The 19899-nt window shown below is 46.4% G+C and overlaps 1 protein-coding gene across 12 annotated transcripts in view; it reads right to left on the bottom strand.

The window, feature by feature from the left end:
• Positions 1-6320: 6320 nt before the first annotated feature.
• The window catches only part of CEP350 (centrosomal protein 350), a 74532-nt gene continuing 60953 nt past the window's right edge, over positions 6321-19899 (bottom strand). For all 12 annotated transcript variants that reach the window (XM_082054079.1, XM_082054090.1, XM_082054084.1 and 9 more), the window contains 4 exons: positions 18586-18987; positions 18352-18498; positions 17082-17204; positions 6321-10347 (listed from right to left, as the gene is read on the bottom strand). In XM_082054079.1, coding sequence (XP_081910205.1) covers positions 10183-10347; positions 17082-17204; positions 18352-18498; positions 18586-18987 — 837 coding nt within the window. In that variant the 3' untranslated portion in view covers positions 6321-10182. The remainder of the gene's footprint in view (positions 10348-17081; positions 17205-18351; positions 18499-18585; positions 18988-19899) is intronic.

Raw genomic sequence — 19899 nt, 5'->3', positions numbered from 1 at the left:
ATCAGATTCTGATCAAGCCAGGAAAGGCAAAGGCGGCTGATTCAGAGCCAAAACTCGCAGTGCCCTCATTACGGGCATCCCCAAGGGGAGACACCAGCTTGAGGGCAACGCACAGGTTTGACACCAGCGTCACCAGGCAGCGGCTGCCGGGACACCCCACAGGATGGACACCCTGGAGCCCCTCGCCCCAACCCTACCCAGGATGTGCAACAAGGATACCCAATGAAGCCCCCAAATCCAGCTCCTCCACCCCAAAACAAGCACCCCTCCATCCCAGACAGCCCTGCATTCGGCCGCAGCCTCCCCGGCAGCCCGGCCGTGCCATCGCTCACGCACACACCCGCCTCGGGGCCGGAAGGTGCCCGTTGCCCAGCGCCCCGGGGTAGAACCAAGAGCTGCCGGGGTGGCCACAGCCCCGAAATCCAGCCCTTTGCTCCCTCCCCATCCCCTGAGGCCAGGGGGCCCCAGCACTGGGGGTGCCCATAGCTGTTGAGGGCTGGTTGTTGGCTCTGTCCCCAGGAAGGCCATTAGCCGTGCTGGGCCCCACCTAGGTAGTTTAGGCGGACTTGCCATGCTAGAAAAACAAGCCTACCAGAGCCAACCCTTAACCATGGCAGAGGAACGCAGGGGCCTCCACATCGGGCACAGCTCTGGGGGAGCTATGGGGCTGCCCGAGATGGCCCAGCTCTTGGGGGACAGAGCCCAGCAGATGTGACCCTGGGGGGATTGCTGCCTCTATCCTCCAAGGGTCCAGGCTGATGCAAATAAAGTCAGAAGATGGTTTGCTCCAGCCCTGGCAGCTGTAATTAAATGCTTAAGGGATTATCGCACCTTGCTGGGAGAGGTGCAGCCCAGCCTGTGCAGGGCTGCGCTGAAAGGTGCTCCCTTGGTATTGCCACCACTCGTCTTCATCCAAAAGACAAAAATCCCTGTGCCTAGGGATGCCATCACTGTTATTTTACCCCGGGGCTAAAGTCCTTGTTCTAAGGGCTCATCAGCTTGATTAGGTTATCACAGCAAAGGAGAGGTGCCCAGCACCAGCGTGATTTCCCGCATCCTCCCAGTCCAACTCACCCCTCCCTCCCAGGGAGCCTGAATTCCTTGAATCTTTTTTTAGGTGCAAAAGTAGCATCTAACCCGAAGGCAGACGGGCAAGAGCTCACAGCCCCAGGCTCCGGCTCCTTTTGAGGTGAGCCACACCATTGCTCATCAGCCCAAGGCTGGGGTGGGGATGCTCCTGCTTCCGGCTGCCCGGGACCAGCTGGGGACCCTGCTGCCGGGCTGGCACGTCCCGTCCCCACTGCTGACCCAGAACAGCCTCCTCCAGTGACAGGCTGTGGGGCTTCCAGGCACGGACTTGCCCAAACAGCCTTTTTCCCTTCTAACCCTGCAGCAAAGCAAGAGGTGAGGCTTTTCTTCTGCCTCGAGCTGGGATTTTCATTGCAGAGCGCCCCAAGACAGGGGATGGAAAACCAAAGATGAAACAGCGATTTTGAAACAACCTCTTTTTAAGATGGATTTGAGAATAACTAAGGTGAATTAAAAAAAAATATCAGGAAGTGGTAGAAGTCTGGGGAGGTTTTGGAAATGCTCTGCTAGCACTGCCTGCCTTTCGACCTCTCTGGCTTTCCATCCCCTCACTGCTAGTGGAGCCTGTGGGCAGCAAAGCCCAGGGAATGGATGGTGGGTGACCCCGGCTGCCAAGCCCCCAGCCAGCCCTTAAGCCCAGCTTTAAGCTCTCATGGCACATTTAGAAACCTCGTTGTTTTTCAGAAAGCCCTCATCTCCCAGTTCAGCATCCTTCACTTTGGGAAGAGATGTGTTTCAATCCCCCGTAGCAAGCCCATGTGCTAAGGACCACCACAGAGGTTCCTGCGCTGCACAAGTCCCCGTGCGGCAGCTGAGCGGTGGCTTTAGTTCATTAAGCTCACCAGCTTTCAAACCTCCTTTCCCAGACTAGCAGCCAGCGGGAATCTCCTTGAAGTCAATGAGGTGTGAGCAACATCAACAACACGCTGAGCAACTCAAAGGCCACTAAGATCTCAGCAAAACGATTTGAGCCCTGCAGAACTTGTTTCGTACACCTAAAATGGATTATTTTCACAGATGCAAAGAGCTACTCTGGTCATCTCTGTGCTGGGTTAGAGAGGAAACGAGGAAAGAACAGTTGGATTTTCATGCATTTGGCCCTTGAAGTGCTGGAAAGGACTACGGAACATGCTTCAGAAATTGGGGAAAGGTTTCTATTGTCCATTTTTAAAAGCATGATTCTGGCTGCAAAACACCAACCGCTCAAAATAGCTGAGTAAGCCAACCTTCTCACTTCTCTTCAGTTGTGAAGGTCCAGGGACAGGGAGATCCTGAAACAGACTTTCTTCTTTGAAAATTAAATAACACATTCCTACCTAATTGTGTGATTTCAGGAACTGACTCCAAGAAAAACACGCAACCAACGCAAGACTCATGGCACAATCACGGCAACCCCGTCACCCGGCCCTGGCATTCCGGAGGCCGTGCAGAGAGGTTCCCATCCAGCTCCCCTGCCAGCACCTCGGCAGTACCAGCCACAGAGGATGCGCCGTAGTTCTCCTGTCTCTCACCAGCCTTCGCGAGATGGACTGATGAACTCAGTGAAGGCCTCCTCGATCTGGAGCACAGCACTGCTTAAAGCATGGTCCTTCTCTAAATAAACACGAAAAGCCCCATTTCCATGATTAGCGTCTCCAAACAGCCTCAAAGAGTGAGTGAAAATTGTGCCATCTGTCACCTTCCAGACAGCTGAAGTCACCTGGGACACTCCAACCCAGCTGGCACTTTTCCACCAGTGGCACCAGTCACACCTATGCTGAGATGCGGTTTCAGACAAGACCTTTGGCAACACCTGTGTGATAAACGTGCCAGTTCCACAGCTTTGCTGAGATGGGAAATAACGCAAGGAGCAGACGTGAATCCTGACTGCTTCCCACATGCGCTCTGCCGGGCTCGCACCTCTGGGGACCAGCAAAGCCCCTTGTAGCCCCCACTGGTAGCCGGGAATTGTCGACAACGTGAGACAAGCTCGATCAGAGATGGCTGATTTCTACCTTTCAAGCCCAATCAGCCTGTAATAACAGTAGATGAAAAAGAAAAACAAAAATCTGGGGTGCGTTCTCAGGATGTGATGAATGCATTCATGTAGTTGGTGCCTGCAGAGAGACTCCAGCAGTACCAGCCCCTTTCTGCTATACACCCTCTGCTGATTCATCCCTGCTCGAAAGGACGGCAATGACGCTCCCCTTGCTCTTTTCGGAGGGACCTTGGTGGGGGCTGGGAGGAACTGGTGCCGTCTTTGGTATGTTTGGGTAGGAAACGTCTTACCTGCAAATTGAAGATTTACGTAAAGTCATAAATCATCACCATGACCCAGGATGCACCGAGCAGATGTTTTCCACTCCAGCTCATCTGCCTAGCTTCCAGGAGCAGATCGGAGGAGGCCACGCTGCCCAGATCTGCCACATCATAATTTGACAGCTGGTTTAATTGCAGCGCATGAGACTGAGAATACCACACGGATGACAACGGAGCACTCCTCTCTTGCTGCAGCAGGAGTCCTGAAATATAAGCAAGGTCTTACCTCCCGGCCTCAGGTTTGCTGAGCAGCACTGGCTCCATCACCTCCACAGGATGCTGGACCAGGCTCCTTGCTGAGCTCCTCAAGCCAAGCAACACCAGGGATAGGATCCCCTGCAGCCTCCTTTATTGTGCTGGAATAAAAGAAAATAAAGTCTCTGGGAGAATCCTCAGAACCAGCATTAACTCCACCTCCAGCAAACTCAGGGACAAAAGTCCATTTCGAATTACCCTGGATTTCACAGGGTGGTGACAGGTCAGCCTGCAAGAGGAAGCCACCTGAAACCAGCATCATGGAGCGAATGCAGTGCAAGGGACATGGCAGGTCCTGCACGGCTGGGGCAAAGGGCTGGGAAACCGGGGCCAAGAGAAACACTTTTGCAGGAACCAACCAGACCCGCTCCAGGCCACCCTCACACAGCACACTAGGCAAGCGAAGGGTGGCATCCTCACCCCAAATGTCCCCCACTATGCCCTGCTCCTGCTCAGCCCTCACCCTATTCTCCTCCTTTTCCCCAAATTCCTGCAGGATTTTAATTAAGAGGCGGCAGGAAGGCCCAGGGCTGGGGCTCTGGGTTTTGTTTGCTCCACTTTCCAGACCTTGCAGGGTGCTTTTCTCTCCCCCACAGGACCCGCATCCCGGAGGGCACCCTCTGCTTTCAAACTCCATCACATCTCCCCTGCATTCCTGCCCGCCAACAGCCCGTGCTGCGGGCTGGCTGCCAGGGACCGGGCAGCCCCCATCCTCTCCTTTCCGTGCTCTGCAGCAAGCTGCCAGCATCCAGCAGCTCCCCACTGGCTCCTTTTCTTCTCAGCGCTGTGTTAACAAGAGCCCGGACATCTCAGAAGCCCTTGTGCCGGGCAGGGCGCAGCGACGGCCAGAGCAGAGTCGACATTTGAAGCGTTCCAGCGCTCTGCCAGGCATTTTAGGACATGAGATGGCTGGAGCGGGCACCACCTCCCCGGGGAGGCATCTGGGAGCGGGTGGCACCCGGGAAAGGAGGCACCAAAACAGACCCAGCTCAATCCAGCGTGGCGTGGGGAAGGCAGCTGCCTGTCATTGCCCAACCCGAGCGTGTCACCAGCTCCGTGGGTGAAACGGGCTGTGGAAGGCAACTGCACTCCCAGGGTTCTGGGAAGAGTTGCACAAACACCGACTTAGAAAGTCAGTGCCAAAGTGAAGCAATGTAGGCTTGCAAATGAGGAAATTAGAGCCTTCATCAAGCTGATTACCGGGCATCCAGGGCAAGGACAGCAGTAGCAATGCAGCAATTTGCTGTGTCACTTGCCAGAGTGCTGTGGCAGCGTTCCCATCTCTCCAGCCGTTCTGAAAGGGAAGGCAGTTCTTCAGCCAGAGAAGCATAGACTTTCTTCTTTTCTATTTTTTTTAATGTGAAATGCACTCTAAGCCACATCCAGGGACGGATGCTGACAGCTGCAAGTCGACCGCTGTCCAAAAACATATGACTCGCAGAGCAAAAAATCGCTGCAGGGTGAGGAAAGCTGCAGCACGGATGCTCTCCTGCTGCTCGGTAATGAGAGCAGAGAGGCTGCGGCACCGCTTTGTCTCAGCCCTTTGGACATCAAAGGACCCACCGCCGTGCTTTGGCCGGCTCAACCCCCAACGAGCTTCTCTGCCTGTGCGAAGGCTGCAGACGGGGTTCCCGGCACGCTGAGGACTATTCCTACCGCATGCTGGCCCCGCAGCAAAGCTGCTTCCACAATGACAGTCCAAGTGCAGCAAAGTCCTCCAGGATGAGGCACCTCCACTAAGGAAAAGAGCAAAAAATGCTCAGCACGGAGTACCGCCCGTTTTGTTCACACAAATCACCCTATTTGATCTATATGCCTCTCACAGAGCAGACTGCCACACAGCATCCTCCGAGCTGGAAAGACCAACGCTGGGGTTTGTAGATGTCCGTAACAAACAGAAAGCGAAACCTTTTGTGCAGGGCTGCGCGGCACAAACCGGCAGCAAAGCGCAGCAGAGGTGCAGGAGCCACAGCGCCGACACGCCAGGTCCTGGTCTCACACGTTTCACGCTGCCACTCGTTCGCCACGTGCCCGCACGCCTGTGGTTTGGCACCGCGAGCGTTCGGCCGTCCTCTTGCAGGGCTCCAGGGCCTTTCACGCCTTAAATAGGGAATTGTTTTATTTATTTTTTTATCTGGAAAGCAAACAGAAAAGATTTAGGAAAGCTCCACCAACACATTAAGTTTCCAGGGAGCAACATTTGCTCCCTTGGCAAAGAAGAGATCAGTCACAGCAGCTGTAACAATTCACAAGCCTATTGAAGGATCCAAAGAATCTGAATAACTTAATCGCAATACTGTTGTTTAGCGCAAAAATAGCTTTTTTACTCCCCAAAATGTTTCAAACCCTGACTTCTTAAAACCTATTTAAAATAAACGTGTGCAAGGAGTAATTATTCTCCCACCGATCATGCAGTGCACTCCCGCAGTGATTACACAATGCTGTTTTCTGTTTTTGCTTTTATCAATACTCGGCTTTAACAATAAGGAAATTCTAATAACCTTATTATTATAATTAAGGCAACTCTAATGGGATTTTGTGGGCTGTGATTGGCATCCCAAGTACAGCATCAGACAGAAAGGGGAACATACAAGGGACAAATCTCCAGGACACCTTCAGAATTAGCAACCATTTGGGTAATTATAAAAGTCCATTTTATAACAAACCAGGAAACAAGATTAATTTATAAATCAGTTTATTTACAGATTTTGTCCTCTTAAAGTACATTTTAGTTACCAAAGATATTTACACTGGTTTACACAGGGACCACCCTGGTTATTTTACAGTTCTTAATTACAAAAAAAACCCCCAAACCTCCACATCCTTGGGTCTGCCTACTGTGCAAAGCTGCTCTGGATGTGAACGTCAGCTGAAACTGGCCCCAAACCCCAAGTTACCAGGTTATTTACACATACACAGTAAACGGGATTCTTTTCAGCATCTCCACAACACAGTACGCAAGGAGACGGAGCCTCCCAAAAGGCGGCTTTGCAAATGTGTATCAAAAGGCTCTGCAAAGTCAAGGAAAAAAACTAGTAAATGCAAGTTAATTACAGTATTCCTCTTTCATCTGTATACATTTTTGCATTTAATGTTTAAATTACAAATAAGTTCAATAGTTTGCTTATCTCCATTTTAGTTGATTTGTAAACACTTCAGATGCACTAAATACCTTATAAGATTCAACTGTTGCTCTGCTGAAAAGTATTTTATTTTTCTAATATTCTTAAGGTAGCAAAGGGATACGAAAGTCGGAACCGCACGCAGTTCCTCACAGAATAGTCACTTAAAAGGTCTCTGTCACTGTGCTACTGAAGATCTTCTGCAGGTACACACTTATTCAAGTATTGCAAAAAGCTAAGGCCACTTTTTCAAGAAAGGAAAGTGAACAAGACGGGATTTTTCAATCTCTCATTCCACCTTGTGAGCAACAAGGCAGAAGCACTGATAATTCCCCAGCTCGGCTCAGGGACCATCCTGCTGTGATCCTCCCTGTCCTCACCAGCCTGGGCTTTGCCACCCAGCACTGAGATCCTTCCAAAGAGGGAAGCGCTTCTCCCCATGACAACAGCCGCTGCCCCAAACAGCTCACGGCTCTCAGAAAAATGTCTCAGCCCTGAATCTTCTCACCTGGCTGCACCACGATAACCAGGACCCAGAAATATCATCTTGTTCTTGTAATGGGAAGGCTGGGGAGATAGAAATAGAGGATTCAGCCTCTGTCTGTGAGGCTCCAGGCTTCCCCACACCTCCTTGTTACCAGCCACAGACAGATCATCATCAGTCCACAAGTACTCAACACACTCGAGGTTTTGAGTAGACACACATCGCAAAGCAACTCAACACACTTGAGGTATTGAGAAGATAATTCATGTATGTTCAAGTCTTTTTAGGGTTGCTCCTAGTAAGGATTGCTACCAAAAATAAACAGGGATGTTGGCAAAGGAATAAAGCCACTACTCGGACAAAGCTTCATTCTGCCCAAACAGCTGTCAAAACAGTTACAGCTTCTCGTGAGGGTACTAACAGGCATATGACCTCCGATGATCCTCAGTGCCTTGGCTGGACAACTGTACAACCTTCCCCCGCTGGCGGACAGACCAGAGAAGCCACGCCAGCCCCACAGAACAGCCAAAAAGCCTTGGGGACGCGGGGCAATCTCCCCAACACTGCTCACATTATCTACAGAATGGAAACGAACTTGGTTTCTCTGATACTCCAGCCACAAACCTACACTGCAGGTTTCTGCCTTATTTCCGTAATTGCTACCTATAAAAATAATCCTAGCTATTGAAGGAGATACACCCAGGAAAGGGAATCTGAGGTGGTGACCCAATCGGTGACACCATGCTGGTTAAATGCAGCAGCTTCAGTTTGCTTCTGTCTTAAGCATTCAAGAGCTTCTTCGTTCAGCATCACGTTTTACATGGACAAATGAATCACTTCGGAAAAAAAAGCTGAACAATGCTCCACCAAGACCATTTGACTTCCAGCCAGCCAGACGGGCCACTACTGCAGGACAGACACACGAGTGCCCGTTGGAGGTGTTCCTATAAACCATGACCTCCTTCTTGTTCTTCCACTCATTAAGCTCCCATGAATATGGCTCACCATTAACTCGCTAGTGAGGCACTGGCAATACCACATCTGAGAAACTCCATGGACCTCTAACAAATCCAGCATTTCCCAGTGCTGTCCCTGAAGAACTACCAGCTGTGTGTCGTGCAAAATGCAAATATTCCAATGATAGCTTTCAAAAAGAAATCAAAAAGGTGGAAAATAAAATGTTGCAGTAGCAGCAGTATGCAGAGCAGGAAGCTCAAGAACCAAGCAGATGAACAAAATGGTAGAGATCTCCCTGCCCTGCCTGTTGTGGGCTGCAGCATCTTTGGTGCACCTCTGAGGGCTTCCAAGTGCCTTTCTGCAGCCCAGCGTGTCTGGAGAATCTGAGTCTTCTCTGGGTCTTGTCCCAGGGTTAGCAAACAGGGACATTCACTATTAAGGCATCAACATTAGACCCCAGGTTGTCTGTGTTCCTCCAAGACCAACACAAGGATGGGAGGGACAGGTTACGGATGAACACTCAGAAGAAGGACACTGTGGTTGAACACGGCACCGAATCAACCATGTAAGAGCTGCTCATGGCCTAGAAGTTCTGGGAAAGGAAGGGAACAGACGGAGCAGGGAAGTTTCACATAATTTTTCAGCTCAGTCCCCTCAGCTCTCCCATTGTCTCCAAACCAGGCATGGTGAAGCTCCACTCCTAGTCCTGCCTTTGCTTCCCACCCCCGGTCACTGAGGTTTGGTTCTTCCAATCTTTATCCCCCTGTATCTGCCCCAAGAAGCTGGAGGTTTTGTGCGAAGAATATGGGGCTCTGGAAGCTTCCAGAAGAGATGCTTTTTCAAGTTTAGCTGTCTTAAAATACAAGACAGTGCAGCCAACTGCACAGGACACTCTCCTATAACCCACTTAATAAATTATCTGACAATAAATAAAAAAACCCACAAGCGCAAAACATGCAGACAAGTCAAGCACTGGACACCACTTTCTTTGGTGAATACACTCTGTTCCCTTAATTGTTCAAGTAACAGCTTCTCTGATTCATTAGGTGACAGTAAGGGAGGAAGCTGAGGGATCGAAGGCCAAATTTTTGTGAGGAGATGCTTTCCACTCCTGCATGTCTCATGCCTGAGAAAATCCTGAGTATCCATTATCTGGGAGCAAGTGGTGCTCCAGGAGGAGAAGAAGTGCTACACGGTAGGAGGAAAGTTGTCCACGGGCTCATTTGTCACGCTTGACATTAGGCGGCCTTTATGTTGCTCCACCTCAGGACTTGAAGCAAGTTACATAGGAAAAGCAGCAGTAATTCCTTACTTGAATGCAGGAAGCAACGTAATCTAATTTCCCTGGACTGGATGGCACCATACGTGGTACCACATCACAGAAGAAAGATAAAAACCAGCTTCACGGAGAAGACAATTAAATGGGCTCTGGAGCAGAAGAAACTTGATGCACATTGTTAGGGTTGCCAGAGAAGAGGTGTTAAGATTATAACACTGTTCAGTACGCTAAGTCTCCATTTATGACTAAAACCTGACCAAACCGTTTCTTCTCCAAATCACTCACATTTCTAAAGACAAGTTGAGTACTGATGGCTGACAGTCTTTCCGGCAAAACAGCCAATATCCCAACTAAATCCCACCCTCTCAGAGCACGAGCCGAACGTGTCAAAGCCCCAGGCCAGGGCCGCAGACAGCCGCTGACAGTTATGTGGCATAACTGTGTTGGCACACGAACAGTCTTGGGTTCTCCACAACATGGCCTCGAGTGAAGGATCAGCTCGTTCCAAACAATAAATCCGGTGTGAGGTCTCTAGGGGCAGCGGACGCAAATCCAGATTCCTTTAATGACGTCTGAACTGCCTTTAAACCCCACGCGTGGAAGTCCAGCAGCAGCGCTCGCAGGGTGAAGAGTGCGTCAGGAGTCAGAAAGGCCCGTGACGCAGCGGTTATGAAGCTCTAAGTTTATTTTCAGCGCTGTCAGACAAGCAGCAACCTCCGCTGTTTCTCAGTTATCTGGTTCAGCACGTCGATTGTGTCTCTGATTAAGGCCTCGAAGATCCCGTCTGCCAGCTGCATCTTCACACACAGTTCATCCTCATCGTAGTTCACCCACTGTGCTTCTTCCTCATGAAGTTCCTGCACCTGGGAGGTTGAAAGGAAAAGGCAAAAGAAACGTTACAATTCAGTTGCTCTAGGATAATATCCCCTGCAAAGTTCCAGAAAAAGTCCAAACCAGCGTGCGACTGCCAACAACGTATCTGTCTTTGCGGGAGATTACAGGAAGCGCTTGGAATAGCAAAATGAACACAGATCTGTTTGAACCAGGCTGTTTCACCGTATGAACGTTTTCTACCTTTCACTGTTGTATCCATTTAAAAAGATTTCACATTCCTGCTCAAGTTTTTCACTTGAAAGAACTCAGTTAATGGGGTATTCTTGCCCAACAGCAGAAGCTCTAATAGAAGTCCCTAACTGTGTATTTGCAAGCAGCTGATTCCACGCAGATTAAACTGGTAAGAAATCATGCAAAGGCAGGGGAAGGAGAAAAAAGAAAAAAACTTTACTGCAGTCCCATTTATTTGAATAACCATTAGAAAATCTAAAGCAAATAACTAACTTCTCCAATTCTTCTGCATAGGAAGACAAAATGCTGGCATGTGTTGTCTTACAACTCATTTGCACAAATACTCTCCATACTTTGTTGGATTTGACGGCATTATTACAAATGGAATTTTGTACCACTACATCTAGAAGAGTAACTCAAAGAGCATTTATTTCCTTCTATTCCTAAAGCGTTGACAAGTAAAATCCTGTTTTACTGGTCACTGGCAAAAATGTGTTTTAGTAACAGATGGAAATATATAATGTCATTCAGCAAATCAAGTTTTATAGACAGTCTCTCCAAACTGGACATCCCTAATTAAAGTTATTAAAAATGTGTCTAAGTAACCATTTTAGTATTACAGATACATCCTAACAAAGCTCAAACTTTTGAGAAAGGAAAGAGTGGGTGCAAACATCCCTTATATTTAAAATAACAAAGAAAACCTGCAGAAAGCTATTTCTCTGCTCAGCTTCAGCAGAAAGCTCCTCTGATCCTACACTCTGAACTCAAATACATACTCAATACTCAAATACAAACACTGTCCACACAGACAAGCAGGCCAGGCACCTAGATTCTGCCAAACCAAGGTTAAAACATACTGAAAATCCACTAATCCACTATCTATAGGTAATGGTGTTGTTATCTATAGAGAGTACAAGAGCTTCAGCCCCAACACCCTCCCTCCCTCTTTCGCCTGAAGCTAAACCACCCAGAAACTCCTCTGAGGGTGACAGCTGCTGTGGCATAATGATGATTCAATAACCCAAACACGGCGTGAAGCCCAAGAACAGGCTGCCAGGGGAACCCCAGGGAACCGGCACAGCCGCAGGGTTCGTAGCCATTCATAAAGCTTCAGTTATACGCGGGGTTTCAGTCTGACAGCTCTTTTCTCCCGCTCTGAGGAGAGCCTGGGGAGAGAGGCAGAGATCTCACCCGGCAAACAGCCTTGGAGGAGTCGTGCTACGTGCTTACGAATCTCTGCACCATCACAGCAAGCACTCTGCTTTGGCACAGCCCTCATTTCCCACAGTGCTGTCCAAGACGAGGTGTAATGGCTTCATTATGCTTCTTACTAATAAGGAAGGAGCGACAATATGGGCAGTCGAGCTTTGAATGAGTGCTATTGTTGAAAAGCAACTTAAAATGTCAGATAAATTGTAAGTTTACATGGGGGTGAATGTCTGAAACAGAGTTCTGAACTCTCTCAAGAGGAAGCTTGCTGCCTGCAACCTGTGTGTGCTGGTTGTAAGTTTTGATAAACCCTGGACTAAACAACAGCAGCGTGTCCCAAATATTACCAGTCCTCCCATCAGTGAAGAGGCAGAAGGTAGAAGCACAAGTTTGGAGGTTGATCACGTATTGTGTGCCTGTGTCACAGAGTATTTAGATGAGGAAAAGCAAGAGAAAGGGATCACAGAAAAAAGAGGTGGTGCCAAAAAGCAGAAGTGGTCTGGAAAAGAAAATAGGGGTCCCAAAGAGAGAAGGTGGAGATCCTGGCTGGAGGAAAGATCCTGAAAATGGGGAAAACACTGGTAACCAGGAGCCGTTGCACAATAGCGACTGATACGATCTTCTGTCCGGCCCCCCAGGCCAGCAGTGACCGCCCTGCTGGGAGGGGAAGTCAGGACCCAGTGAACCTAACACTGGAGCTGGGGGGAAACAAGGGAGTGAAATAATCAAGCAGGTTAAAAGCTCCGATTTCACTGGCCCTTAAACAAACCCCAACATCCAGATCCACACCAAGCTGCTCTTTATTCCGTCTCACCTGTGACAACGTGCTGTGACAGTTCCTTTACTGTGCTCCAGGAGGGGAAAAAAAGAGATTCGTGGGATAAAGAAACACAAGTAAACAGGAGAGGACAAGGTAACTTGATCCAGGTAGAGAAAGGCTGGATGTTAAACAGCAGCAAAACAATCAAGAAGGAAAAAAGTATCAGTGATTAATCTTCTCTTGCCTCTACCATTCCCCTCTTTCTCAGACGCAGAGCACACAATTTCCTTTGGCATCAGGAGGACTTCCTCCAGCATACTTCTGCAAAACTATGAGAATACACAATTTGCAGCTGCAGGCAAGTTCTGTTTATAGTGTATTCAGAACACGTGTGGAAACTGCTGTGCTGCTTTGCAGCCTGCACTGCAGACGGCTGAGCCAAGGCAGTTGCGACTGCTTTGTCTGGGAAACGTGTGATCCATCTGCTGTATTACTACAAACTGCTTCTAAGCAATGGAGACAGTTTGCTGATATTTGGCTTATATTAAACAACTCTTGTGGCTTTCGCGGAAGTGGGCTTTGCACTGTTTTCAGTACGTGCACAGTGGTTAAGTCCTTGTACTCATGACAAAAGTCAAACTTCACATATTTGTTACCAGAGAGAAACTGCACGTGGGAAAAGTCAGGAAAACACCAGTTTTAATGAAACTGAATTCCATCCTACAGGAAAAGAGAAATAGTGATGCAATGCAGAAGGCTGCATAGTATGGGTTTTGTGTGCTTTGACTTCTTTTTAAACACTGAGAAAGAAGTGGGCATGTGCACAAAAGAAAAATCAGGAGGTAACGAGGTAGCATGATTCCACTGGCTGCCTGATAAATACCACAATACCCAAAAAACAACACTTCAAAGAATATCATCTGAAGGAAACTTTAGAAAGTGAATTAGTAAGTTTCATTTCTGAAGGTTCCCATTCAGAACTACGAATGCTTGCAAAATAAACTACATTTAAGAAGTAAATAGATCACTTGGAGACTGAAAAGTACAAGAAAACCCCCAGGAATACACTACTCCTTGGAATAACGCCAGCAGGAGAAAGGCAAGCAGGTGCATTCTCACCAGCCTGCACGCTCAGAGTGCCTGAAAATCTTAAAACGCACAACTGTGCATACGAGCAGGCTTTGATTCTTCTCTTACTGCCGCATTCCCCTTGGGTTAGATCTCAGGCTTCTCAATCAAGCCAGCTTTGCTTTGTCGCAGAGCTCAGACTGCATGGAAAGAAACATTCTAGTCCTTAAGTCAACAGGTCAGAAGATCAAGTCCTGAATTTCAGCGCTCTGTTGGTGAGCTTCTCGGGTGTGAAAGCTAAACACTGAGGTTTGGCAGCATTGTGTGAGCTTTTTCTTCTAAAGCTCCAGATAAAAGAGAAGGGGGGGTGGCAGGGCAAAGCAGTGGTAGAGTTTGTGCAAACAGATCAGCACAGCGAGTTTTGGATTAAGAGCTAAGGTAGTGGAAACAATCTGTTGTTAGCACCTGAACTTAAATAAGGAGATATGAGGGTTCTTGCTGTACTTCACAGAGGTTTTGAAAGGTGCAGGCAGCCCTGATGTAATGAAATGCAGCATGTCAGCCTACGTGTACTTTTGAGAATCTCCCCTAAAGCACAGACAGCATACATGCGATAAAGGTGGAAACACGAAGGGGCATGAGAAGGAAGCAAACACCTGCACGTTCCTTTAACTTGATTTTAAACAAAGTAGCTCTTCATAAATGAAAAGCTGTGCCTGTTTACTGAAAGCCAAGATTTGCTGAAAAACAACTGGAGCAACTACCCAGCAGACCAGAGAACTCTCAGAAGAAATCCCATTATAAATGCTGTCTGAGGAGAGAGGTGACTGATCCAAGTTAACAACGCTGCAAAAAAAGAGGAGAGGAAGGCGGAGTTTTTATCACTGGCAAAAAAACATGGCTAATTATGTTTCTGTCAATGCTGGAAACAAGCAGACGAGAGTGAAAATCAACTAAAGACGCAGTGACTGGTGAAAGTAGCAAAGATCAAGGCAGAGCAAGGACATGAAGGTCTAATCCATCCTCTTCTCCCCTTATTTTCCAGCAGGTGTGCTGGCTGATTGCAGTCACCACAGGACTCAGCATCCCCGAGAGCATCAGCTTTGGTGGAGACAAGGACTGCCAGGAAGTGGGTTTAGTATGATAAACCCAGAAAGACACATCCAGGGGTAACCAGGGAGAGATAAAGCTGAGCACAACAGCATGACACTTGCCCTGTTCCTTCAGAATAAACAGAAAGAAATTCAGCAAACAGCCATGGCTCCTGGATTTAGAGCTGCTCGACTGTCCAGGCAGGCGATGCCACTATTTGAAAATCATTACTATACTGGAGAAGGTATACAACAGACTCCCCTTCCTCTGTATTGAACCCCCTACCCTGGTCATACCTGGCTTCTGGGTCAGATGTGTTCACTCCTCTCAAAGTCACTAAAAATAAATACTTGCCTCAAAAGAAATCTAATTTCAAGGTTGGTTTTACTTGAAGGGGAAATGAAGAAACTGGGAAGGACCTGTGCTCAATGTTTAAATGCAAATAATAGAAGCCTAATAATGTTTACCGCTGCTTTAAAAAACCACGTTTTATTTTAACAGTATTTGTCTTTATAAGCAGGAAAAGAAATGTGGAGAAACAATCAGCTCATATATGTACTTACGTGACATCCCCTGCACGTTGTAAGAGGTGCATATTGGCTAAATCTTCACAAAAACTTGAACAAAGAGTTTTCAACTGTGATTTCTAAAGAACCAAAAAAGTCTTGATTTCTCTCTCAGGAACTTGCTGCATTGTACTACTTGAATAGTCTTTAAACAAAATCTGTAAAACTCCCAAACTACCCTCTCATTTTAGGGCTACACCATGAGTCACTAGCAGACAGGCAGCAGATCCTGCACAGACCTGTATATCCACTTAGGACCTTGGATTTGTGTTATCACAGAGCTCATGACCTTAAGCACAGGTTGGAGGCTGACTAGGAGACAGAGAAAGCTATCCAGATACTTCCATGTTTTATAGAGATTTTAGTAAAACAAAGAGAAATTGAAGACTATCTCCTTAGGTTTTCAGTTAGAAACTTCTCTGATAGTGTCTCACATCACAGTATAAATTTGTTAGAATGCCACTGAGGCCTCCTTGTTCCTAAAGCATGGCATGCTGTAATCTTCACTGTTATTCCCAGTTTTCAGCTAAAATTTTACTATTGTATTCTTGTGAGAACGAAATAAAATTACACACATTATTTGTTAAGCCAAACTTGTCACAGCTCCATTAATCTTTGATGTTTAGGTTTGCATGTAAATCACAGACCAGATCGTCTGAACTTCAAACTTATTCCACCTGAAGCACTGTGGATACCTTCAACTGGAACAATTTTTCCAGTCATGAATCTCTTTCCAGGTATGGTTCAAATAAATTAGGAAATTGGTACACAAGCACACTAATTGTACTACTAGTTCTCTCAGGGATCTAAACATAAGACTTTTTTGTGCATGCTTTAACAGCCTCCAAATCCCAGAATGAAGTGTCCTAGGATATGCAGGTCCTATACACAGATATTCTGTTTACATACAATTAAAATGAAACCCCTGGGAAAAAGCCTGTATTGGAAACCTTCCACCAATAGGCAATTAAAAGACCACACGACCCATGACTCGAAGGTACTTATAAGGTGCACGTGTGTGGAATCAATTTCAGGTATAATTAAGTGAAGCACAGCGTTAATGACAACTCATATTCCCAAGCAGAACCTTCACTATCATTATAGCCAATAATGATGTTAATCATCCTGCAATACAAGTAACTTTCAAAAACTAGTACACAGCCAGACATGCTCTATTTTACACAGTTTTGGCACTGAACTGTCCCTGCCCCAGTGGCAGCTGCATTCACTAGTTCATGACACGAACTCGAGGAAACATGGAGCTGTGTTACCGTCTGGTTACCTTGTACTGGGGATTATCATGTCCCACAGCGTCTCTTCAAAGTCTTTGCTGTTCTAACCCAATGACTTTTGAAACCTTTCAGTTGAATCTAGTTAGCAACCTGGTCTATTAAGTTCTCAGTATCACCGTCTCCAGTTAAAATACGCTACTTCAAAATAAAAACATTTTAAATTAATGCGACAAGAAAAATGTATTCCCTTCCCAAATAAAAAGTTTACTCTCAGTCAAGTATTTTAGTATTTCCTTCTGTAAATTTATGCTTTAAACTTTTGGGAGTGGGCAAATTTATCCTCCAAATTTATCCTCCAGTCAAATCAGCAGGCACAAATAGAAAATTCACTCAAGTCACCTTACTTTGCTGGCATTGGACTTTCGTTTTTGTCGAGATGTCAAGAGGGTGCTCTCTAAAGTTAAACACGTTCTATCAAGACCTCATGCACACTTTGTACTCTTTAAACAGCATGATAGAATAGTGAAAAAACACACAATAATATGTCACGCTTCAGTCTAGTGGACAGTATCTGACATGATTGCTTATTTTCATCCACTGACCAGTATATGATCCACTCGGTCTCGTTTCTTCCGCCCAAATTTTATCATCTTCTGCCAGTCTGTTTTGTGATTAGGCTCCTTCCTGAGGCTGAACAACTTCAGTACTTCAGCTGCAATGAAGCTCTACGGAACAGCAAAGGTGAAATCACATTTCAGCTAAGAAATGCAATGTATGCACAAAGTACCTACCCTGAAAGTCACATTATAGAATGCATAACAGCTTTCTGTTTAGCTAAGAGACACATGAGATATGCAAGAAAGTTACAGTGGACATCTCAGAGGTGGCATTAGACCAGCAGAACAATTATTAAATACAGAAATGGGGGAAAAAATGACACCCACTGCTGTAAAAGTCTTGAGAACAGAAACTTTCAGTCAAACAGTACAGCAAACAGGAGATTATGACAATTCATTCTATGGGAGAATATGAACAAAAAGCAGGGTGGGAGTTTGGTGTCCTGTGCCCCTGCTCTTCACCATCACATGCTTTTCAAAGTCTTCTCAATTAACAGAGCGATCTAGATACTCTTTCTGTCTTTTCCAGACAGTTAACATGGCGTATCTTTAGCAGGTTAATCAAAATACAGTCAAAATCCCCCAATTTCAGAAGAAACAGTACATGTGGAAGTCTTCATTTGTGTCCTGATGAGCTGTATGGAAGGTTCTTTCGTTGAACGCTTTCAGGGAGACCATTTTTCTTCCAAATGTCCTGCAAATTTAACCTGGGTCCAGTCAGGCTCTAGCTTTTTGGGATTCTGACCTTTCTTGAGCACTACCACCAACTAACAGAATACTTCCCTCTGGCTTGCCAAATTCAACAACACCCTCACCAGTCAAATTTTAGGTCTCTCCAGGCAACTCCCACTGTCCTTGGTGAGTCTGGCACAGGTGTGTCCGAGTAAAAAAAATCCAGCTTATGCCATTTGGCCCAACCCTACTGTTGGATCCACGTCAACATACCCACACACAGTTCCACTGAAATCTGCTAAAGCAGCAGTCTGTTAGCATCCCAATTTTATAAGACCAAGGTCACCCTGGCAGTTCTGCATGGAAGACTAACATTTAAAAGCAACCAGTACCAGCCAAAAGGACAGGGAGAAAAATCTGTTGAGTAAAAAAAGACCACTTTGACAAACTCCCTTTCACATTTGTCTGATTTCCCAACTCATCTCTTGATGGATACACCTGTTAAGATCTTTTAACACTTAGGCAAGTGCCAGTACAATACTTTTCACCTCACATTTCCTGCATGGCAAAGATTTCTTCCTACCTTGACTTCATTCAGATTATTTGGATCTTTTACTCGGCGAAAGTAAGCAGACGTGATCCTACACGGTTTCATCCAAACCGGCTGATTTAGATTAGGATCCTCAGCAAAGATTGCCCCGAAGATCTCTCTTGTTAAATCAAATACCACCTTAACAAAGAAAGAAGTAAAAGTTAAGGCTGCTGTTGCTCATGGTAAATATTCAAAGCACAAGAACAAATTGCCTGAAGACTGTACCTTTTCATAAATCTGCTTGTTTATTGTGTCTGTGTCCTGCTCTTTGAGGTTACTGCTAAGATCTGTGTGATGGCTGAAACTTTGAAGATCATGCCCCAGCTGTCTCAGTTTCCAGAGCTGCTCAGCTGCTGCATGCACCATGCTTTCCACCTCCACCGCGGTGTGAGGGACGGCCAGAGGCTCCTCGCATGGCTTTGCTGGCACTTTCTGCGGTTCTACCTTGGGCAGCACAGCTGGTTCCTCCGCTTGCTTCTGCTGGACCTTGCTGGAACTCAGGCCATAGTCCTCATCAAACCAGTCTTGATCATCTCCCAGCACACTCAGGAACTCCCGATTGAGCTCCAGCTCTGCTAGTCTCTTGGCAAGCTCTTCCTGACCGCTGGCACCAAACACTGGGCTCTCCTGTGAATAAGGAGCCACAGAGTAAACATAAAAGCGGTGTCACACTGTTGTTTAACTCAGCTCACATTTTTAAACACTCAACTGATGTAATTGGCAATATATGCACAAATACTCAGAAAAATAATAAATAGTCCACAGTAACATTAGAAATGGTTTGACTGAAGTACCTGGGGTTTCTACCACTCCTGATGAATGCTTTCAGAGGGTTCCTATAGAGCTTAAAAGACTCTGTGTCCTGCGCACTGTCCGTCCTAATGTTTAACTGTTTACGAAGGGCTGAGTGGTTTAAAAACTGATAATGTGACACACCAACTTTTCACTTACCAGCAGTCTCAGACCTAAAGCAATAGCCTAAAAGCTTTTAGTAGGTGATGGCTGTTTTAGTGACTGAGCATTGCTCACACTGGCAAAATGGGCCGAAACTTTCTGTGAGGATAATATATTGAGCTCAATGGCAAAGCAGACAGGTTTACTGGGATCCTCAGCAGAAAGGCCAAGTCCTCTAACTGTATCATTAATGGTTGTTCTGAGGAAGCATGAACTGCCACCACTCACAGTTCAGTGGGTTTAGTTCACTCTAACACCTTAATGACCTCCACAGCAACTAATTATGTTTGAGGATGATTACTTAACATCAAGAACAGACAAAGGTAAGTTTACAGTCTATCATATTTTGCCATTTTTAGAATAAAAACTGAGGGTAACTTTTAAATACAAATTGAACGTGTAAGTATAATGCAACCTAAATTAAGTATTTTTTACTTTCATGTGCCAAAACACGTTTTCCAACCTGTAGGGCTACCAAAATGAACCATGAACTTGGATACACAAGAACACACATGAAAGATAGATACATACAGGAAATCTCCACATCATCAAAGAGAATTTGGGAGAAAACAAACTAGTGCCACA

The sequence above is a fragment of the Streptopelia decaocto genome, assembly GCF_964273445.1.
Source record: "Streptopelia decaocto genome assembly, chromosome: 5".
Taxonomy (NCBI): domain Eukaryota; kingdom Metazoa; phylum Chordata; class Aves; order Columbiformes; family Columbidae; genus Streptopelia; species Streptopelia decaocto.
Note: the sequence above shows the minus strand (reverse complement) of the source record. Positions and strands in the feature narration are given on the sequence as shown.